Source organism: Leopardus geoffroyi, chromosome A1 (assembly GCF_018350155.1).
Source record: "Leopardus geoffroyi isolate Oge1 chromosome A1, O.geoffroyi_Oge1_pat1.0, whole genome shotgun sequence".
In the NCBI taxonomy this organism is placed as follows: domain Eukaryota; kingdom Metazoa; phylum Chordata; class Mammalia; order Carnivora; family Felidae; genus Leopardus; species Leopardus geoffroyi.
In genome coordinates this window covers 126,532,385-126,556,486 of record NC_059326.1, presented here as the reverse complement: position 1 = coordinate 126,556,486, position 24,102 = coordinate 126,532,385, and the positions used below count along the sequence as shown (strand labels likewise).

At 37.4% G+C, this 24,102-nt stretch overlaps 1 protein-coding gene across 2 annotated transcripts in view; it reads right to left on the bottom strand.

Annotated features, from left to right (window-relative positions):
* RAB3C (RAB3C, member RAS oncogene family) overlaps positions 1-22,359 on the bottom strand; it is a 283,731-nt gene extending 261,372 nt beyond the window's left edge. Inside the window, exons 1-2 of one of the 2 annotated variants that reach the window (XM_045493870.1) lie at positions 22,020-22,359; positions 755-982 (exon numbers count right to left, since the gene is read on the bottom strand). In XM_045493870.1, the coding sequence (XP_045349826.1) occupies positions 755-982; positions 22,020-22,037 (246 nt within the window). In that variant the 5' untranslated portion in view covers positions 22,038-22,359. Of the gene's footprint in view, positions 1-754; positions 983-21,219; positions 21,381-22,019 lie in introns of those variants that run through there. The other variant, XM_045493860.1, reaches the window with a different exon arrangement.
* Between the last annotated feature and the right edge of the window lie 1,743 nt (positions 22,360-24,102).

Here is a 24,102-nt window from a genome sequence, read left to right as displayed (position 1 = left end):
ACATACATTTTTCTTCTGCTTCTCACTTGCTATTGTCCTAATTTTATCCCAAAGATTTAAAGAAACTTTGATCTTCTGCAGGGGTGGGAAGAGGCAAAAAGCTAGTCAAATAGTCTCAAAATTTAGTGGGAAAACTTCTGCTTAGAGGAAAACCCTATTTAAAGTAAATATTTTATTTCATTTGTTTTGTTTTGCTTGTGTGAATAAACAAAACTCTTAGAGCTGAGAAAAGAAAGTCTGTGAAAGGTAAATAGACCATGTTCAAAGTTTTATGTGGGGCTTTATAAAGGTACCAAACTTAAGTTTTCTCTACATTTGGTCATTGACCTTTTCTTTACAATGCCCAGGACAAGATGCTCCCTATGATCTAAAAGGCTAGATTGACTTCGCCAACTTTGTGGATTACAAAAGTGGCATAGAGGGATTCACAGGCTTGTTCAGGGTCATACAGATCATGAAAGGCAGAGCCTAGCTTCTCATTGAGTGTTCCTTCAACCACCAACACAACATACATTTGGATTTTCTTTCTTCTGAAGAGTCTAACAAGCAACACTTCACAATAAGGCATAGTTTAGTCTCCATACCTTAAAGAGGCATCACTCTACTATCTTTGAAACAGAATTTTCCAAGCAAAGAATCTAGAAATGGAGCCTGTGGACCCATGGGGACAGAACAAGGCAGAAAGTGTTTCTCTTTCATACATCTAGGTTCAATGTCATAGACTGAAGAACATTGTCATTTCAAAGTCACTTACCCAAATCTGAAGCTTGATTCTCTTTTCATTTTTGAATACAGTTTTTACTTTGAAATCGATCCCAACTGTGCTGACGAATGCAGATGTAAAGGAGTCATCTGCATAACGGAACAGGAAAGATGTTTTCCCCACACTGCTATTGCCAATGATGAGCAATTTGAACATGTAGTCAAAGTTCTGATCAGAGGAGTCTTTCTGGCCATACCTGGCATCTTGGGAAGAGGCCATCTGTGATTAAAAAAAAAAAAAAATGAGGATCAGTCTTCTGTTTGATATGAAGCTAGCAGCACACTCATTATTGGCCTTGCCAGAAACAGATGTCAGACCACTCAGGAGACCAGATGAGAATGCTCCCCAGTTTTCCTCTGATGCTGGTATCCATGGCAATAATTCCCTGCTGTAAGACAGAACAGCAAATCTTACAGCTCTTTCCAGCTGTGTTGGTGTTTGTCACTGCTCAGCATTCAGAACCAATCAAAGACACCAAAGGAGACATCTATGAGGGTTACATGAAAAGCAAAGATATGAGGAACAGGCCAGAGCATGTGGGCTCTGCAACTTTATAATCCCAGTGATGGACACACCAAAGTGGCTGAACAGCAGGGTGTTTCTTACTGAATTATCTGAATTATTAGAGTCTCTCTTATTTCCTAAGAAAGTGCACCCAAAGCATGTATCTATTTCATCTATTAACATCACATTAAATCAACATCCTAAAATAAATGGTAGTCCCTTTCAAATTAAAAATGGAGATAGCAAGGGGTGTCTGGGTAGCTCAGTCGGTTAAGCGTCTGACTTCGGGTCAGGCCACGATCTCACATCAAGGTTTGTGGGTTCAAGCCCCGCATCAGGCTCTGTGCTGACAGCTCAAAGCCTGGAGCCTGCTTTGGATTCTGCATCTCCCTCTCTCTCTGCCCCTCCCCTGCTTGTGCTCTGTCTCTCTCTCTCAAAAGTAAATATTTAAAAAATGACAATGGCAAGTATTTATGGTTCAGGCACTGTGTGAGAAATTTACTGAAACCTCACAACAACCCAACGAAGTAGATTCATATGAAAATGAGAAAAATGACACTCAGAGCTATGATCAGGTAATGTGCTCAAATTCACACAGGTATGAGTGTCAGAAGACCATTCAAGTCAGGTAATATAGCGAAAGGGCTCATATTATTAAACTCTACCTTGTTTCTCAATGATGACTAGGGAAATATGCACACGTGCTCTAAAAGACAATGTAGGAAATATTTAATTATGAAATGCATCAATGAAGAATCCCAGCTGGGTTCATACCTTGCCTCTACCATTTCCTGGCTGTGTGACTTTGAGTCGGATTATTATTTTAAAACGGTGTGCCTCGGTTCTTTCTCTTACTTGACATGGAAATAATTATCATCTAACTTGGAACACTTGTGAAATAATAGATGCTATATCTGGAAAGCAGGTATGTGAAGCACCTAGTATAGCATAGACAACGATCTTTATGATTAATTATAAATGCTTTACACGGATGTGGATTTTTTCTCACTTTTTTGAGGACCATCTAAACAGCCATCAAAGCAGATGCTACATGACTTCTAAACACCATTTGGCTCAATACAGAAAAGGAGTGTTTAGAATGGTAAACCTCACTGATTAGTGTACTTACTTACATTTTCTGGTGCTTTGAATTCTTTGGCAATCGCTGTGCTGTCCAATATACCCCAATATGGTAGCCACTAAGCACAAATACCTGTTTATATTTAAATTAATTAAAATCAAATAAAATTTAAAATTCAGTTCCTGAGTCACACTACCCACATTTTAAATGCACAACAGTCACGGGTGGCCAGTAGCTATAGTATTGGACAGCACAGATATAGAGCATTGGCATAACTGCAGAAAATTCTATTGGATGGTGCTAGGCTAGACAGACAGCCTTTTCTCATTTCCAACAAAATCTGATTAATAATAATCTGTCTCTTGGGGAAGGTGGCAAAGAGAGAAGCCTAGGAAGATAGGAGAATGCTTGAAACGGTAAAGAGTGCTCACCCTCATCTAAGACAACATTAGTTGTTGAAATCACATTCATGTGTTTATAAACAGTTAAGGGAAAAGGGAAAAAAGGAGACGGTGAGATAACATATTCTCTTTCTACCGATATTTAGTGACAGTAATAGAACACAATTATATGTATAAGAATAAGGACAAAAAGAAAATCTGTATATATTATTAAATTTAAGGGCAGTAAAAATTTTGATGGCACTTCACGCTTCCTTATTAAATATAAGCTTCAGCATTTGTCTTTTTAAGTCCATGCAACCACACCAATGTCTTCAATAATTACAACTTGCAATGAGTGTTTGCCAATATGCAAAACTGGGCCACTAAAACAGGCAGATATCATGATTTTCCTTTCTGGCCCAGCAGTCTACCTGCTAACGTAAACCTCCACCAACACAAGCAGCGAGACAAGAACAAAAATAGGATCATAACTCTGGACTATAAGTTTGAACAATGGTGTCTTCCTCTGATGACTTCTGAAGTCAGGAAACTGTTCTGTGTGGCACCCCCATTCCTGCAGACATTGTCCTTTCACCAATTAATACTAAGCCCCCCTTATGGAAATGCTGAGGTTAGCCAAGCCTGCAAATGGCCTTTGTTAAGAAGATCTTTCTACCATCTTTTATATGAAGAAGTCCAGATGCTAGGTTCTTGGAGAAAAATGTTCAGCTATGCCACAGTCATAAAACGGACACTACAACTTTCCTAGAGCTGCCCATACTCAGCCTGTTAGCCTACCATATAGTAATCTATCACTTGAAGGGGGTATCCAACTGAGTCCTGTGAATCTCTAGGATACCTTACAGGAAAATGTGACAAAGAAAGCTGCTATCAATCCCAAGTCCTATTCCAAAACCTGCAGAAATATCAACATTATCAACATCAGCCTTTTAAAATGTAATTATAGAGATTTAGATGGAGAAAACCATCCTGGGGCTTTCTCTGATAAGAGAAAATGAAGAGGTTCAATTTCAAGAGCTGATAAATCTTGTGGGGTCAGCAGCAAAGAAGGTGGTGGGAACATAGAGGGTGTCTATGATGCAGGAGGACAAAGCTGGTAAACAGGTAGGTGTATCCAGAGCCTCTAAAGGACTAATTAGAAGAGTTTCCTAACACACTATTCTTGAAGGTAATTTTTTTTTACTATTTCCTGACTTATATCCCCAATAAGATTCACAAAGAGCCAAAAATATGTGCATTGGGAATGTATAGGTCTTACATTAAACCTCAGAATAATGAAGCAAATCCTGGCCCAGAAGATTAACAAAGAAATTTCCCTAATCTTGCTGAGAACAGATATGAAGTGGTTTGACAGCATATAAGTGTCAAAGGCACTCGTAGTCACTATGTCAACTTATTGACACTTCTAAATACTAAGTCATGTGAACATTTTCATAGTTTTCATGAGAAAATAGAGCTGTAATTTGAAAACATCAGTACATGTGAAGTAACTTTCCAGAAAGTAAATCAGATTTCATAAGAGATATAAAAGAGAACTCTTTAAATTGCATTCATCTTGAATTAATTAAAAAACAATCACCGAGTGGAAAGAATCTTTGAGGTAGTCCAACTTTCCATTCATTCCAAGAGTCCCTTCTGCTGGCATGTGAGCATCTCAGGTTAGTATTCTAGCCTGGCCCTTCACACAGAGTGACAAAAAGTTTAGGAGGTTATGAAGCACTATATTTCATTGCAGAACAACTGCAATTGTTATAAATTTCTTTCTTAGATTTAAGTCAAAATCTACTTCCCTATAGCTTTTTCTTATGTGGTCTAGATTCTGCCATATGTATGTATGTATGTATGTATGTATGTATGTATGTATGTATGCATTTGAGAGACAGAGATAGAGAGGATGCATGCGTAGGTGCTTTTGCAAACACAGCAGAGAGGGGAGGGACAAAGGAAGGGAGAGAGAGAATCTTAAGCATCTTCCATGCACACAGTGGAGTCCATGTGGGGCTCAATTTCAAGACAGTGAGATCGTGACCTCACCCAAAATCAGAAGTCAGATGCTTAACCAACTGAACCACCCAGGCATCCCTAAATTTTGCCTTATAAATCAAGAGAGTTGACTCTTCTCCCATCTGAAAGAACTTCACGTGACTGAAGGAACAAATCACAGCTCCACAAGCTTTTCCTTGGATGATCCCTTTACTCCTTACTCCTCACAAGACATGTCCAAAAAAATCCTACACATCCTGCTAGATTAAACTGACATCTCTTCAGATGTCAACGTCCCATGTGTGGCCCCCAAAATTGCTCACAATATTCCAGATACAGTAGTGCAGAGTAAAATGAGACTATTATATTTCATCACAATTGACTTAACAAAGTCTTCTCAAATGCTCAGGACTTTTTTCACATTAACTGTAATAAACATAGGTCTCCCCTATCCCTATCCTTATCCCTACCCTATACTTGGGCAATTGATTTTTTTTTTAATGGAAATGCTAACCTTTGTATGTACCCTATTACATTTCCTCTTGTTCATTGTAATTTGCAATTCAATTCTGATAATTTTATGTCCTTTCATCAAACACATTACTTATCCCTTCCAGATTTATTTCATTCCTAAGTCTGATCAGTATGCATTTGATTTATTCATTTAAGGCTCTGATCAAAATGCTAATCAGTTTGTAGACAAACAACAATAAACTTTTTACCCTGTTAAATATACATGAATCTGTAGATGAGATTTCTACAATATGTCAAGGAATTTGGCAAATTTAAAGCAAATCCTTAACCTCTGGGAGTTGGTGTCTTGAGAAACCAGTGTTGCCCTCCTAGGTATGCCTTGGTTCAACTGCAGGTGAACAGATCATGGATTTCATTGATGTGTCAGTTTTCAATTCACTTCTAGCTCCCCCAGAAGTCCTACTGACTAGGGACCAAACAGATTACCTCTGACTAACATGTGCAATCACAGCCCACTTCAGCATTTTTGACATTTGTTTTTCAAAATAAAGGGGAAAAGCAAATTATTTTCAGGGAGTCCCCCAGGCACTTAAGAATCTAAATTGTACTAAGCCACTTTGTGGATCTCATGAGAAACACAAAAACAAGTCATTTTAAATTTACTGTGTTCCCACTACTACTACTGATAACAGCCTGAGGGGCAGTGGGAAGATGAAGGAGGATAAATTATACAGAAAAGGACATGTAGTTCTCTGAAACTGGAAGGATAAAAGCAAGGATGAAGCAGATGTATTTAAGGGCACAAATGCACAAAGTAGCTTCAAATCTCAATCACTGCTACCTGGCAAAAAAAAGAAAAATAAGAAGAGCTATTCCTGAGAGCTCTAAAGTCAAGACTAAAACTTGAAAACCAATAAGGAAAATATGAAAAGTTAAGATTCCCAAATGTCCGTCATCTGGTCCCCAGGTGGTTTCTCCTGGGGAAGGTCCCGGTCTGGGCACTTTGTCGCCTTCCTGTCTCTCTCTGAATGGACCAGAATTGTGATGTTCTAGGCAGTCTCTGGCCAGCAATTTCTCCATGTGTGTGTCTGCTGCTGTTTGTTCTGGAATGAGCCAGGTGAGAAGCAATAAAACACTGCTCATGCCACTGTGGACACAGCACCACTTAGCTGAGAAGATGCTGTCCAGGAAACTGGAAGCAGCCAAGGCACTGGATAATTCCACCACTAATCCCGGCTCTGAGGGAAAGGCCTGGAAAAGTAGGGCAGCATTCAGAAACTGCCTTGGTCTCTTTTCTTTGTCAGCAGGGAGTGAATTACTCTTTCACGGGACTCAAGGGAGAATGTGTGTGATGGTATGCCAAATGACAGTAATGCTTCCAAGATGCAAATCACTGTGTATTTTAAAGGTACTGCTTAGGCTAAATTTCACAACACTCCTTTTAGCCCATTTCTGAATCTCTATCGCCTGCACAGCTTCTCTAGTAGAAGAGTATAACTTTCAGCTTATGTACGGAAAGATGGTAAAATGATTGCAGTAACAGCCGTTATAGGCACTGTACTATATGCTCTATATATATTATCACACCTAATCCTGTTACTCCCCCAGGATTTCACTATTAGTACCCCCATATTAGAGAAACTGTGTGTATTTAAAAAGGGCTTCTTTTCTCTCCCCCTGCCAGAAGCATGAGGGGCTTTTCTCTAATCCTCACTGTGAGAACCTGACAGGGGTTCTGAAGGCAAAATTCACAAAAGTGTGCCCCCCACTGGCCCCACCAAACTGCACCCACTAGAGGTTTTATCTCTTGGATTTGTCCACAGTGAGGCACCAGCAATCCACCAATTACAGCTCATGTTTTCCTACCTCAGTACTGGTTCCCATGAAGGTTTCTGTTCCAGGAATTTGTGATTCTCTTTATCAGGTTATCTGTCCCTCCAGTCTAAGGGGAGCATTTTTCTCCGTGACTTCAATTCTCTGGTGAATCTAAGAGTTGGTAAGTTTTACTTTTTTTTTTTTTTTTAGTTTTTTAATGTTATTTATTTTAGAGAGAGAGAGAGATAGCCCAAGAGGGGGAAGGGGCAGAGAGAGAAGGAGACAAATAATGTGAAGCAGGCTCCAGGCTCTGAGCTGTCAGCACACATGACCTGAGCTGAAGTCAGACACTTAACTGACTTAGCCACCGAGGCACCCCAACTTTTTTTTTTCCTCATGTGAGGGTTGCAGTGACAACTTCCAAGCTCCTTAGCTACCAGAGAAGAACCCAAAGTCATTATCCCCATTTTGAGGAAACTAAGTGTATTTGAGAGGAAATTTAAGTAGGAGGTCCTGGTTTTCCAATAGGTTATCTTGATTTCTCTCAGTCTGTATACTGAGCCCTCATTACCTGGACCAAATGTATTCTTCAAGAGTTACAGATATATGGGTTCAGCCAGTTCACCCTTCTCTTCAAACTAACAAGCCTCCAATTTCTACCACAGAGGAGAATATTCGAAGAGGTAAGGACGAATCTCTTTGCTTCTAAAAAAATACATTCCTTTGTTGAACAAAGGCATGACTTCAATTTGATATATTTTTAAATTAATTATAATGGTTTTTGAATCTTCTAGGAAGTCTAGGTATGTATTGCTACAGTGTCAAGAAAAATGAAGTTTATCAAAGCATGTAAAAACTATTCCTACTAGTATCAAAGACCAGCGTTCTCCAGCCCATTCTCTACCTCAATCCTGGTGTAGTTACAGAGGGTTCCCAGAGGGAAAGAGAGCCTGTACAGAGGCCAGGTAGCAGCCCAGTAAAGGAGATGCCCAGGCCCTAGAAGAATGTGAGCAAGGTTTTCTGGGAAGACAGAACCACAGGAGTGGGAGAGCTCTCCAGAGTCTTATGATGCAAACCTGACAGCTGCAAAGAAGCACAGCTCTGGTCCCAGCAGCTCCTGCACATCCTCACGGATGCTGAAGCCAGACAGTCATTAGTGCAGTCCTGATGAGCCCGGCTACTAGCAATTCATGCCTATAAAGCATGAAGGAAGAGCGTGAAATCACAGCATGAAGGAAGGTTAGAAAACACGATGCCACTTCTTTTCTAGCAGTTCTGAAATTATGTGCATGCAGATGCATCTGTGAAAAGAAAACTATAGTCTTCATGTGATGTGAATATGGGTAAAGAGCACATACTCTGTGGTCAGGCTGCCTGAGAAGGAATCCCAGATTTTGCTACTTGCATAAACTTGGTCACGATTTTAAATTTTTTGTTATTTTTTTTAAGTATGCTAAGCTATAATTTCCTCACCTATGAAAGAGGAATTATAGTAAGATCATCAAAGTAAAATTGTTGGCATGTGTTATATCCTTGATCAAACCCATTCACTTTCTTCTCCAACTCACATTGGCACTACTCTCTGAAAATGGGAATGGTCAATTTTATGAAGTTTGCTTCCTCTCATTTCCTAACTTTAGAGGGCATGAGGTTTGAGACCCAACACTTCCACTCTGTGGAGCTGCATAATTGCTGAGATAAACATGTTACTCTTTCACTTAAAATATTATGACATGGAACCAATAGCACTCATCAAAACGCCTCTCAGGACAGAAGCTGAGACCCGAGCACAGACAGAAGTGTTCTGTGGTCAAAAAGGCTGCAGGGAGGGGTATGTGGCCAATGGCCATATGCCCTGTGATATGACCTCTCCTGTGACATTGCGGCTGCCCAGGAACTTGTAGAGAATTCCTAAACTCATGAAACTCTTGGGTATGAATGAGCTTTTGTAGAAACTGGGAGAGACCTGAGTTTCATGTCTGCACTAATAAGGGGGCAGAATTCAAGTAATACATGGTATGAAAAGCATGAGAAAGAAGCTCCAGGAACTTGAATGATGGGGAAACTCTCCTCTTATGTGGCCTTGGAGTTGGTTTTAAGTGAAATTCACCCTAATTTCTGATATTAAATTTGGTAAATCACCAAAGCCCATAATATTATTATAAACACCAATACTGTAACATAACTTCAAGGTTGCTAAGAGACTAGATCTTCATTGTTACCAGCACATAAAAGAAATGGCAACTGTATAACCTGATAAAGTTGTCAGCTAACTCCACAGTGGTAATCAATTTACAATACATAAATGTATCAAATCAACATGTTCTATATCTTAAATTTATACAATGTTACATTTAATTATATTTCAATAATAACAGTTTTTAAGTCACAATATCATTATTTCAAGGTCAGAAATCATTAAAAGGCTTCCATATATAAACATAAACATATATATATACATATATATACATATAGATATAGATACAGGTATAGATATATATAGTGCCTTACATACAATCTGGTTATCTCCATCTTTTCCCAAAAACCTTCTAAAACAATGACTAAAGGCTTTCATAAAAATAAAATTCCATATAGAAAAAGAGAAATAGAAAAGCAAGAGCAACAAAAGTTTGGGATTTGGAAGTGAATGACTAGAGAAGAGGGATTCCTAGGCCTGCACAAAAAAACCTTAATGTGCAGAATCTGAAATGGTCTTGGGAATGGAGATGGCAAGTGTCCTGATTATGGGGTGTGGCTACAGTGACCAGCTCTCCTAGTTTTCCCCAAACTGAGAGGTTTCATGGGACATTGCAGGGCTTTCAGTGCTAAAACCCAGAAAGCTGGGATGGTTGGTTACCCAGACTAGGGCATGCAAACAAGACAAATGGTTGAAAATCCAAGCCCCACATAGCCAAGAAACCATCTTCCCCATATGCAACTTTTTTTTAAAGAAAATTGAGTTTTAAATATTTTTAAAATCAGCAAATATTCTTGACATTCATATTTCCTATATGCAGATGGCAATCTGTCAATTTATACAAATTAAAGGGACTCTCTCTTAGCAATAAAATGTAGAGAACCACTTAAAACTTTTCTTACAGATATGGATAAAATACACATAAAGCTTTCTCATCATTTCTTGGTAGCAAGAAATAGCAGACATGTTGTTCTCAAATACCTGCTCTCTCTAGTTGGACACATTTTCATTCAGGAACACAAAACGAGATTCTCATAGGATATACTAGATCCTAGATTTCCAAAACCAGGGAACTGTACCTGAATTCTGCAGAATCAAAATATTCAGTATCAGCCCAGGCATCTATAATTTTTAAAGTATCCCATATGATTATTTTGACCAGACAGTTTGGCATTCTTTGGATTAACAAATTTCCACATGGAAATCAGGGTAGGTGTCCATTGTCAAGGCCTCATGGATATACAAAAGAGGAGACTGAGTAATCTGACATTTAGGCTGAGATCTAGAGGAAGTGGAAAATGGGATCCTAGCACTCTCTGCTGCTGTCTTCACCAGTTAGTAACCCCTTCTGCCAATAGTGACAACAGATCTCATCCCCATAATGTTGACTCTGCAAAGAAATTCCTATACTCTAGAAGGCCCAGTCTGCCTAGGTAAGCTGATTTCTGAGAAATCTGTTAATTATCTTAGCCCTGGTAAAAGCCAGAACCTTCTAAGGCCAGTGATGCTCACTGGGAAGTCTCTGTCAGAGTATGAGGAAGAATGGCATCATAAGAAGCAGTAATCAATTTTGCAGAGCAAATTGCAGAGCAAATGAGGCTGTGTGCCGCCCAGCTCTGATGAAGGTGGCCTTGACTTTCTCTATCAGTCATTTTAAAAAATAACACACAAGTGGACTTTACTTCCCCTAACTCCATAAGAAAGCACCTGACAGCTACAGGAGGCCAGTGTCCAAGTTGAAACCACAAGGTAAAGAATGTCTCTTGTAAGAGCACTTCTTCCTGAGAAGAAAATAAAATGTAAACAGAATAAATATACTCAGTACTCTGTGGTATAGTGAAAAGACTCTTCTAAAAATACCTAGCAAAATACTCTAAACATTCCCACTGGGGAAAAAAAAAAGCCTAAATCTTAATATTAATATATGTATTTCCTAAGGAATTTTTATCACCAAACATTTTTAAAACATCAACCATTTTAAAAATAATAAACATTTCAAAAACATTAAAAATGATTTTAAATAGGTAAGCCTTGAAAAATACCTCCAGAGATTTGCTACAGATTCCTTCCAAATCCTAACATTTCTCTTCTCTTATTCCATTCATCAAGGTAGGTCATGTAGAGGGGCAAACACACCATTGTACATGCACTTATGACACAAAGGAAATATCTGAACCATTCTTGGGAAGCTGGGTGGGTTATTATTTTATGTATTTGTGTTTCTATGTCATGCAGGTTCACCGGCTAGAATGACTTCCCAAGCCCCTTTGCTAGTTACAATCATCCCTGCTTTTCATTCAAAAGCTACTGCTACTATTATTTGCTACAAAGGACAGGCCCATCCATGCACAGTTATAAAAGAGCATTCACATCCACAGGTGTACTGTGTTCCAGTTGTCCCTTTTCGTCAGTCCTACCACTCAAACAGGTGTTCAGTGAATTAACAATATTCAAAAGAAAAACCATCTTTTATTGCTAACATCATAGATGAGTATCACGCGAGGGTCATATTTTCCTAATTGGTGCATGTATTCTTTCTTCAAGTTCTATAAAGCTGCTGCAGCTATGGCCATTTGAACAGAACTTATTCATCAGTGTTGGCTTGCAAGTTTTTCTAATTGATGAGACTCAGACATGCATCTTAGCCACTGTATGACTAACAAATAACACCCTTGATGGGCTAAAGTTAGACTAAGAACAGGCAGACTAACAATGAGAGGTTCAATGCCTCAACTCTTTTTTATTTTTAATGTTTGTTTGTTTTCAGAAAGACAGAGAGAGAGAGAGAGAGAGCAAGCGAGTGAGGGCCAGCAAGAAAGGGACACAGAGAATTCAAAGCAGGCTCAGCACTGTCAGTACAGAGCCTAATGCGGGGCTCAAACTCACAAACCATGAGATCACGACCTGAGCTGAAATCAAGAGTCAGAGGCTCAACCAACAGAGCCACGCAGGTGCCCCTCACTGCCTCACCTCTTAAAGTCACATAATGGTTTGGGTTCCCGGACATAAAAAGCTGAGGGTGTAGAAGCTAAGTGACAATGCTGCCAGGTTTTCCTCAGTCAGGAGGTCAAGTAGGCACAAAATAAAACTCTTAGGCTTGCTAGATCAAAATTCCTAATATGGGATCCAATCCAATCAGCTTATTGGAGAGCAGGGAACCTGCTCAGGGAACCCTGGCCCTATCTTTTTAAGATTCTGTAAGCAAATGAAAACCTAGAACTTTCACTCTTATGGTTTCATCATTTAATGGATAGAAATATTTCACAACCCCAAAAAAACTGACATAATGCTGTAAACCAATCTGAAACGTGCTGGTATTTGAAAAGGCATTTTGCTTCTGCACAGTTGAAGCTATTAAGGAATATATTCATTGACAAAATAAAGCAATTGTTAAAATGATTTTATTTTTACAATTTTGCACTTTGTTCAAATTTTTGAAAGTGTCATAAAGCCCACAATTTTATTTTCAAGACACAAAGAAAAAAGTGCAGCATCACAATTGCAATGATGAATAGAAATATAAATAATAGAAATTAAAATGTAAACGTATTTATGGTTACATAAACAAATTATACAAAATACACAAAATAAATTTCCTTCATTTATATTTCATGCCAGTAATCTACAAGGAATAATTAAATCACTAATATTTTTATTTACATTTCTATCTCACCATTTCAATGAGCAGCTCACAGTGGTTTTTTTGTTTGTTTGTTTTCTGGGTTTTTTTTTTTTTTTTTTTTTCTTTTTTGGTTTCTGGACCATACCAGAAATAAACCCTATTAAACCTTCCAATACCCAAACATGTCACCCCAAGAGCTTATATGTATCTTTTCTTGACAGTAGGTTTCTATTGTAAAAGAAGCCAACACTGAGCCAAAAGTAACTGAAACGAAGAGTGCCCCAAGGGTACCTCAAGGAGCTTATCAAAAGGTTACAGGCAGCAAAGGAGTTAGTGAAGATAAATCAACAGAAACTGTAACATTTAAGAGAAAGAAAAAAATTAGCAGAGCTTCAGTGATTTTGGGAACACTGTCTAAAATCTAATATAGATGTTGAAGTCTCAGATGAAATATGGGGGGGGGTGCCTAGGTGGCTCAGTTACTTAAGTGTCTGACTCTTGACTTCGGCTCAGGTCATGATCTCACAGTTCATAAGTTTAAGCCTTGTGTTGAGCTCTGCGCTGACAGTATGGAGCCTGCTTGGGATTCTCTGCCTCCCTCTCTCTGCCCCTTCCCTGCTCATGCTCTCTCTCCCTCTCTCTCAAAAATAAATAAACATTTGCGATGGGATGGAAAAATATTTGAAGATACAATACATAAATACTTTTAAAATTTGGTGAAAAACATGAACTTACATGCATTAGAACCACATTAAATCCCTAAGCTGGTTAAACATAAAGAAAACTACATCTAGGCAGACCATAGGCAAACTCTTCAAAGTTGAACAGAAAACAGAAAAAGGGATAAATACCATAATACAGTATTATGAACAACAGCTGACTTCACATCATGATGGAGGTCAGCAGACAATGAAATAACCTAAAATACTGAAAGAAAAAAAAATCAAAACTTTTATATGCAACAAAACTATCATTCAAAAATGAAGGCAAAATAAAAAGCATTGGCAGATAAACAAAAACTGAGGGAATCTGTTGTCAGCAGATCTGTACCACAAGAAATGCTAAAGGAAGTTGTTTGGGCAGAAAGAAAATGACACCAGATAGAAACTCAAACCTACAGAAAAAGCACCAGGTAAGACAAATAAGTAGTGGGCAAACATAAAAACAGATACATATGTTTCTTTTTCATTCTTCCAATTAACAAAAATGCATATGATTGTTTAAAGCTAAAAATATAGAACTGTATTGAGGACTTGTAACAAATGCAGATGTAACACATATGACATGATTTCACAAAGAATGAGGTGAATGAAATTATATTATTGGAAAGTAACTATATTTTATGTGAAGTAGTACAATACCAACTAGACTATATAACAAGTTGCAGACACGTATTACAATCCTTAGAATAAACACCAAAAAAAATGTAAACATGTATAGTTGAAAAGCTAACACAAATTATACATGCATAATTAGTTTTCAACTGCTGCTATAATGGATAGTTAAAACAACACCCAGTCATTATTTGAGTCAGAAGTCTGGACACAGTGTGACTCAGCTGGGTCCTCTGCTCACTCTGCTCAGGCCTTACAAAGCCAAAATCAGCGCGTTGGCAGAGCTGAGTTCTTACCTAGAGGCTCTGAGGAAAATCCAACTTCCAAGCTCATTTAAGTTGTTGGCAGAACTCACTTGCTTGTGGTTGTAGGACTGAGACCTTTTTTTTTTTTTTTTTTTTTTTGACATATAGACATCTTCACCTTCAAGCAACAAGCCTCATGCTTCAAATCTCTGACTGTCCCTGTGCCACATCTCTCTGACTACAGCCAGAGAAAGATCCCTGCTCTTAACAACTCATGTGATTAAACTGGACCCAGCTGATAATCCAAATTAATGTCACTACTTTAAAGTGTATAACATCCATTACATCTGCAAAGTCCCTTTTGTTATGTAACATAATTTATTCATATGTTCCAGGGATTAGGCCATAGATAACTTTGGAAGGGGGATGGTAGCTAGTCTTCCTACCACAACACACGAAAGGGAGATAAATTACAGATGACAAATAGATAGAAGAGCTGAATGATAGAGATATTTGTATATATTTTGATAGTTGAAGTTGTTTAAAGATTTTTTTTCTGCAAAGTAAACTCTAGGTTCCAATAGCTTCATTTATGAACTCTATCAAACACTTTATGAATCAAAGTAGACCAATCTTAGATATCAAAATCATTCAGAACACGGGTGAAAAGAACACTTTTCAACTTGTTTTATAAGGCCTGCATAATTCCAACATTATAACATCATAAAAGCATTACAAGAAAATTATACACCAATATCCATCATTAAGTTAAACGCAAAAATCCCAAAAGAAATATTATCAAACTGAATCTAGCAATACATAGAAAAAACAATGCATCGTAGCTAACAGGGGTTTATCTAAGGAATGACAGATTAACTAAAAAAGTCAATCAATAGAATCCAACAAAATATAGGATCGCCTATATCCTATCACTATATCAAGTGATCACCACAATAGATGCAAAAAAAATGTTTTGACAAAATTCAACACCCATTTAATGTTAAAAACAAATACTCTCAACAAATGAGGAATCAAAAGAAATTTTCTCAATATAATAAGGGTATCATACAAATAACAATAACAGCAATAACAACAAAACAACTATAGCTGAGCTCATACTTAATGGTGAAAGATGGAAGGCTTCCCCCCTAAGAATGAGAACAAGATTGAGGAGGTCTGTTCATCATGTCTACTCAACATTGTATTGGATGGCCTACACTATGGAATGAGATAGGAAAAAAAAAAAGGAGATCACTGGAAAGGAAGAACAGCCTTTATTTGCAAATGATGCTATTGTTTATGGAGAAATTCTTAAGCAATCTAAAAGAAAAACCTACTAAAAATAAATAAATGCAGCAAGGTCTCAGGACATAGTGCAGATAAACAGATCAAAGGAAGTGTAGAGTCGAGATACATATATAGAAACCCCACCTATAATTAATAACCTATATTTCATCAAAATAAAAGCATATCCATCAAAAAACACTATTAAGTATTAAAGCTACAGACTGGCAGAAAATATTTTTAAATATATATTTTAATATATATTAATAAATTAAATATATATAAACATTCACATATATCTGGCAAATTTACATAAAGACCTGCAAGTAAATAATAAAACAACTCTCCATAAAGACCAAAAGGCTAAACAGACACTTATCAAAGGAAGATATACAAATGACCAGTAAACAGATGCAAATGTCCCCAAATCACTGGTCATCAGGAAAATGCAAATTCAAATCATAATGAGATACCACAAAACACTCATTAAAGTGGCCAAAATTAAAAAGACAATTGACACCATATGTTGTTGAGGATTGTAAAGCTACTGGAATGTTCACATACTGCTGATAAGAATGTAACATGGTACTACCATTTTGGATAAAAATTTGACTTTTCAAAGAGCTAAATGTACACTTACCCTTTATCCTACCAATTCTACTTCTAGCTATTTACCCAAAAGAAATGAAAGCATATTATTAGATAAGGCTAATTTGATAATGTTTACAGCCTTAATCATAATAGTCCCAAATTGGAAATTACCTCAAAATCCACCAACAGGAAAATGGATTTCAAAAGTTTGGTAGATTGATAACAAAAGTATAATATGCATCAAAAAAATGTAACGGTTATTGATACATGCAACAACACAGATTAATCCCATACACATTATACTAAGCAAAATAAGCCAGACTCAAGGGTAGATAGTGTATGTGCTACTGTACGTTCATATTGGATGTTTCACAGAAGTACATGAAGTTCTAGAATAATGCAAACCAATTTATGATTTAAAAAAAAGCCAAAGCTTTTTTTTTCCAGTAGATTAACAACAACAATAACAACAACAAAAAACACGAATGAAAGAACTTTTGGGGTTGACTGGAAATGTTCTATATCTTCATAGTGGTGTGTGTTACATAGATATATGCATTTATCAAAATTCATCAAATTGTTCATTTAAGATTTGTGCATTTCAATGTATATAAATATCTCAGAAACTGCAAATAAACAAATGAAAAATGCTAAGGTCTATACAATTCAAAATAAAACTAAAAGATTTCATCTTCACAGGTCATGGTGCCCTACTAAGATGGTTCCTCTAGAACCTCTGAACCCAATGAATGAATGAAAAAAAGGAGAAAATGGTTGGAAAATCTTTTACCTATACAACATTTTTGAGGTGGCACAATTGTTTATACTTAGGTTGAGTGTATGAACAGTCCCAGGAAAACCCATTCCTTAGCATAAAAATGTATTTCTTTCTTGGAATATGATGGTCAGAAAAGGAATTTTCAGTTCCGATATACGCGTAGAATGGCAGGAAAAACTGTGGTTCTACCATGTAATAAATTCACAACTTCTCAGAATGAAAAACTGGAAACGGAAAATGATTCTTACATCACAGAAGTTTTTTTTGGTTTTTGTTTTGTTTTTTGTTTTGTTGTTGTTGCTGTTGTTGTTGTTGCTTGCTACAGGTAATTCCCCATTCTATCCTCCACTTCCTTTACAGAAGAAAGGTGGAAACTTCCAGATTTTGTTTAAATAGAATAGGAAAGAAGTCCTTGTTTCTCCAATGTCAACTAGAAGTTTTCTCTGTTTCTATAAGGGGTGAGGAATAAATTTCCATTTCTGATAAAGATAAAGGGATCATCACAAGGTTAGATTTGGTCATGAATCAACAATAATGGAATGCAAGAATGTCATGTATTTTCCATAGCCAAATGAAACAGATGAAACAGTGATATTTAGACTTTAATCCTTTGTAAGTTGTTTTTGTATAAAATATGGCTGTATTTAATATCTATTATAGTTTTTACCTCAGCTTCATGTTCAGTGTATACCTATATTCTTTCTTAAATCCTACTCGTTTTTAGATAACTTTCTTTATCTTTTTCTTTTTTTTCTTTTCTTTTTCTTTCTTTTTTTTTTTTTTTTTTTTTTTTTTTTTTTTTTTTGCCTCTGCTCCATTCTTTGGATAAATGATTTTCTTTGGTTTCCTAAATATTCAGACACTGTACACTTATGAGATGACCGAGCAAGCTTCCAGATAACAACACTAAAGACTAAGCATTAATCAGAGACAATGGATTCCATTTTGGTCCTGCAAGAGAATAAATAAACCTACAAGAAATTTAAATTCAGGAGACAGAAAGCAAACCACTTTTTAAAACATTGGCCCTTCTCAAATATTTGGTTTAGTACATACAACCTTATTTTACAAACAGGACAATTTTTCTTTCTTCTAAACCAAATGAATGAATCATGTCATATCAATAGTACCCCTCATTCTTTACATCACCTCTGTGTGTCTTGTGTGTGTTCTTGAGGAATTCAATAATAGAGGAAAGAACATGCGCTATCTAGAGAGAAATCTGGCAGATTTTGATTCTGTCATGTTGGAAAAGTTATTGAATCTTAATAAGCTCCAGTATCTTGCCTGTAATTAGGGTAATGGCGACCTCTAGGACTGTTGTGTATTTCTCTCTCTCTCTCTCTCATTTACACACACACACACACACACACACTGAGATCTGAATGCAAGGAATAGTGCTTGACACAAACAAAGTACTAGATAACCTGGAATTTGTTCATTCTGGCTCTTGAATCAAATGACAACTGTTCATCAGAGTTTTGCCCTCAAGTCATGAGCACTGCTATCCCCCATTTCATTTGGCCTTCAGGATTTATGGACTCACTGAATGAAAAAAAACAAAATGACCATCTCTTGCATTAAAATTCTAACCCATCATCTGAAGCACTTACCAAATGCTATTCCTGGTTATTTAGTCACAAAGGAAATATAGATATCAAAAACTATCATTATGTATTATTTTAATAGTCACTATAAAAAACAATTATTATCCCTCATTTTGCACCAACTCAGAGGGAAATATTCTTCAGAAAATATGCATATATCAAAGACAACTATCTTGAATAGACCACCAGGCTATTTATATAAGTACATCAAATGCTTTTTAAAAGACATTACATAATTTTGTAAAAGGCTTCCTTGAATTAATTATAAGGAAATTAAGAAGTCAACAATTAAAGAGCTTGTTTTGTTCCACATCAACAAATGAACTAAATATTTTTAAATGGGGAAAAGAATATCTTAGGATGATTAAACTGTAAAATGGGGATTTGCTTGTGACTCATTTTGAGAAACCTAAGTTTTCTCCAAAAAAAAAAAAAAAATCTGGAGGCATGTATCTCAAATGATGATGTGGTTCATTGAGTCTTTAAATGGAAAATAAGAAAAATGTGAAGTATTTATCTTGTTGCATTTTCATATATCAAAGCCACCTGGAATGTGATTATGTTTCAGAAGTATGGGTCCTGAGACATTACTTGCCATTGTAAAAAATACATAAAGCATGTTTAGAGTTTTTGTTCTTCCTATCATTATATATATTTGAAAACCTGACTGTAATAGAGGGTCATCATAACAACAATTTACTTGTTAAATGCAATCAGTGGATGTGTTTTAATTAAATATACCTCAGAAAGTAGTCTTTGATTTCTTAAAATACACATATAATTTATGATAGAATTTGGACATTTGATTTTTAAATTTCAAAAATCTTGTCCAATGAATAAAATACAATATAAATATAAAAATAACTTTATCCACTAGTAAACTAATTTTATTACCTATTTTTATATTAATTTTTCATTAAAGTTTTGATTAAAATATAGAATTAAATATTATACCTACTACACAGTTGATATGAAATAATTTAAAATTCTTCCTAACGCATTAATTTCATTCAGTTCTATAACATTTTAATGACTCTTATGAACATTCTAAGCCACTCTTCAAAGAAAATTAAAAGCAAGATGCAACATAGCTATTTTTTTTAGTAATTTATTTTGACAGACTTCAGTGTGTATATGAGGTTGACGTAAATACTAACAATCTACTTTTAAAGTCTACTGTCAATGTTTACTTATAATCAAATATGATTAATTCAGCCACTTGGTTCCTGGCAGTGCCTCCAGTAATGGAAAATTATCATAAGCCAATATATCTTGATTACAACAGCTTGTACCTTTATTGTCTGTCCAGATTCTTTTCACATCAGGTCTATAATGAAAAGCTCAGCCACAAACAGAGGTATTAGAAGATGCACAATGGGGCCACTGTTTTCCTGAACAAACCAAATTTTCAATAACTCATAAGGTAATTTGAAGGCTTCCATTAAATAATACTTCAAAAAACAGTTACATTCTACAGATTTTTTTTTTTCATTTAACAGTCGGGTCACTGTGTACCTTAATATACATAACCCATAAAATCAAATTAAACCGAAGCATATGTTAAAAGTCTTTAATTTGTGAAGAAAACAATTGGGAAACGTTTAGGCAAAAATTAAAAGCAAATATTTATATTGTTAGATTTGGCAGGAGAAGTGGGTTCTCAAGAGAGACAACATGTTCCAAATTGTGTGTTCCATTCTCCTCTCAACCCCATTCATAAAGTGCCTCTCTATTACGCAACGGCATCACTCTGCTAGGTTAATGAACGCAGGCTGGTGTTTAGCATTAACTGGTTGTACATAGAAACTAAAAAGCACACTCATTTTTACTTAAAAACAAAATTTGCCTAGGCAGGATGCTTAGGCAGAGGCATCTTTCCACAGAAGTCGAAGTAAGCAAACCTTAGAATGTGACTGAAATGCGGAATGAGAACGTACAACAAATGGGCACACCACTCAGTAAAGCTCAGAGGGGGTTCTTCAAAATGCAAGAGTAAACCAGTTTTGCGGACAGAGATTAAAGGCTGCCGTGCCTCTGGAATGTTTTTACTGTTTTCCCCTGATACTACTAGCACTCTAATTGAAGAAAGGGGACTTTGGGGGACCCCAACATTGTCTTAGCCTTTTTTAACGCGCTCTTAACCAAGTGGAATTCGCTCTATCCCGACTCCAAGAGAGACCCCGCAATCCCAGACCTCAAGTCCGTGCACTTGCACAGGGATCACAAATCAGGCCAGCCAAAAGGGAATATCAATGCCAATAGGAGACTGCATGTTTCCCTGACTTTTGTTTGCTCCGGTTTACATTTTAGACAGACACTCACACCTTCCTTTCAGAGCATGGGAATGAAATGAATATCCGTATCCCTCATCGACAAGCCAATTACAGCCCCGTGGAGCGTAGAGGAACCCAATAGTGTCCCCAGGACCGAATCTGAGCCTAGACCTTCCCAGAGGTCGAGCACAATTTATGCTTGGAGCAAGGGAGAAAGCATCTATGTCAATTCCTCCTGAGGCCACACTTTCTGTATAGACCCACCTGCATGGGAGCTTCGTGTCTCATTGTTCTCAAAATGTCCTTTCTCTCTGGTTAAGACAGCGCTGGCCGGGGAGCTCGGCCAAGCTTGCACAGCCCGCGAGCTCCACGCTCCACACTCTGCACTCTTGGGGTTCACTAACCGGCTCCAACATCAGCACCGGAGCTGTCCCCTCCTTGGCGCCGCACACGCGTACTGGCCGGGAGTCCCGCGCGCTCCTGGGAGTTGTAGTCTTGTTCCACGGAGCTTTTCTGGCCCACCGGCAAGCCCTGAACTACATCTCCCGGCAAGCAAGCAATAAACAGGCTAGCTCCTCCAGACGGACTTGGCCGCGGAGCCTCCCTTCTCCTCCCTTGGAATCGCTCCTGGTTGTTACTGCTCCCAGCTTCCCGGCCCATTTCCTAGCGAGGTGCAGCCAAAAGTGACTGCAGCTCGTATCGGCGGGGATTTTTCTTTTCTACTCACAGCCGTCCGTGGCTAGACTGTGATTTCCTGGTGAGGAAACGCACTACCTTGTGCTAATTCCCAATGCAAACGAAACCGGCGCTGCGTTCTGGGACTCTCCGCTCTACACCTTATCCCGAATCGGGAAAGTTTACATATTAACATAGACCAGGGTGGTTTTACAATCTCATTCAACAAACGCGGGGGAGAAAGATGATTAGCACACACATAAAGGGGTTCACTCGCACAATTGCATTGACAAGGCGCGCGCGCGCGCACACACACACACACACACACCCCAAAGTCCGTCAAAGCGACATTTCGCGCAGAGCATGCAGAGGAACTCCCTTCTGCTCACCTTTCCGTACAGCTCCATTGCAACTCGACGTTCCGAAACCCTCAGTAACGCCTGCTGCTACAAGAGGTTAGGGTCTCACGCAGGAAGCGGAGCTAAACGCACAACACAATGGAAGGGGTGGGGGTGGCGGCTGGCGGAGGGAGAAAGGAGAGACGCAGAGACACAGCTGATTTAGATAGATGGCTTCTTTCCTCTGGAGAGAAAGCGTGGAGACTTCAAGTGGCAGCTGCAGAGAAAGGGCTGAGAATCTCTTAGCAAGTGCCAGGGGCGCGATTGCGCTGGGCAGCCCCTTCCGAGGCCCTCCCCCAGGCACCTTCACCGTCATTAGCACGCACACAGCCGCGGCTGGCCGCCGGCTGGAGAGCTGATAGGGCACTGGGTTATTTACTCAAAGCAAGTCACATAAAATGAACACATTCATCACCAGAGCCCAGAAGCACCTTCACAGAATGAGATAGGAGACCTCTATTAAGTTATCCTGTTCTTTCTTTAATACAGAATTATTTCTTACATTACAAATGCACTCATCCCAGACTAGTTGAAAAACGGTTTAGAAATTGAACCTTACTTTTGTTATACTTTTATTTTCCCCATTTGACTCATAGGTGTGGCTTTCCATGTTCTCTGTACCTATGTAGAGAGACACCCCTCTCTTTTCAAGAGTTAATCAGTCCAGTAATGATTCTTGACTTTTGCACGAGGTCAAAATGATTCTTATCGGAGGCAGAATGGAAAAAGAATCAACTTGATATTGGCTCAGAGGCATGGAAGTAATAACCTGAATCAGGTTGAAACTTTGCATTACACAAAACAGGAGAAGGGAGGTTCTGAAATTCAAATGTGCTTGAAAATCTCTTGGGGGGAGGTATTTAAAATTCATATTGTCAAGACGTGCATAGAGATTTCTGATTCACTATTTGAGATGAGAAGTCCAGGAATTAGCATTTTAAACTAACACTCCGGCAATTCCCATGCAAGTGCCTTTGCCATAATTCTAGAAAAATTGTCTTAAAACAATTTTTATGTAAGAAATGTTCAAAGATACAAACCTCAAAAAATTCACAGATTGACTCAATAATGCAACAACAACAGGTATTGGGAGCCTACCATATTCAAAATACCTCATTAATTTTAGGTTGGTTTTCTGTTTGTTTTATATTTTGTTTTTCTTAAGAAATCTAAGATATTTTTTTTTCTAATTTTGTAAACAGTGAGAATGTAATACGATATTGCCTAGGTAGTTTTTATAACTATTCAGAAAATACAACTTAAAATGTTCCAGTCATAGTTGAGATTATATGACCATTAGAGAAATTACATTTAAATTAACCAATAACAAATAAAAGGTAAAGCAAACCCAGTATCATGGTGTTTCATGGTAGCACTTATTAGAAGTAAGACTTCTGTACTTAAAAAAAAAAAAGATCTATATAAAAGTGCATCTCTTGATAATTTTTTTCCAAGGGAAATACCAAAAATAATACACTTAAATATATATATATTGCATTTAATAACAAAAATCTGCATAGCAACTGCACAGCTAATTTCTTCAGAATAATTTCCTGTAATTTTCATAATATGATTACTTTATTTTTTAAATTTTTATATTTTTATTTATTTTTGAGAGAGAAAGAGAGATTGAGCATACTCGAGGAGGGGCAGAGAAAGAGAGAGACACAGAATCTGAAGCAAGCTACAGGCTCCGAGCTGTTGCCACAGAGCCCTATGCGAGGCTTAAACTCACAAACTGTGAGATAATGACCTGAGCCAAAGTCAGATGCTCAACTGACTAAGCCACACAGGTGCCCCTATACTATCATTACTTTCTGAAATTCTCATAATTCAAAAACTCTGGTATCATGGGACAGATTTAAATATTATAAATGATGAACTGCTACATTATCTATTCTTTGAGAAGTTCATCTCTTCTTAATATTTTACAAAAATGAAATACCTTCTCAGTTTTCTAGTATGTCTTTTATTTGGAGAAAAACCCATGAAGATTGGGTTGTGAAAAAAACTAGAGTTGCAAAAGGTTTGGGGAACTTAATTCTGTCCCATTTCTTATATCTTAGTTGGGTAT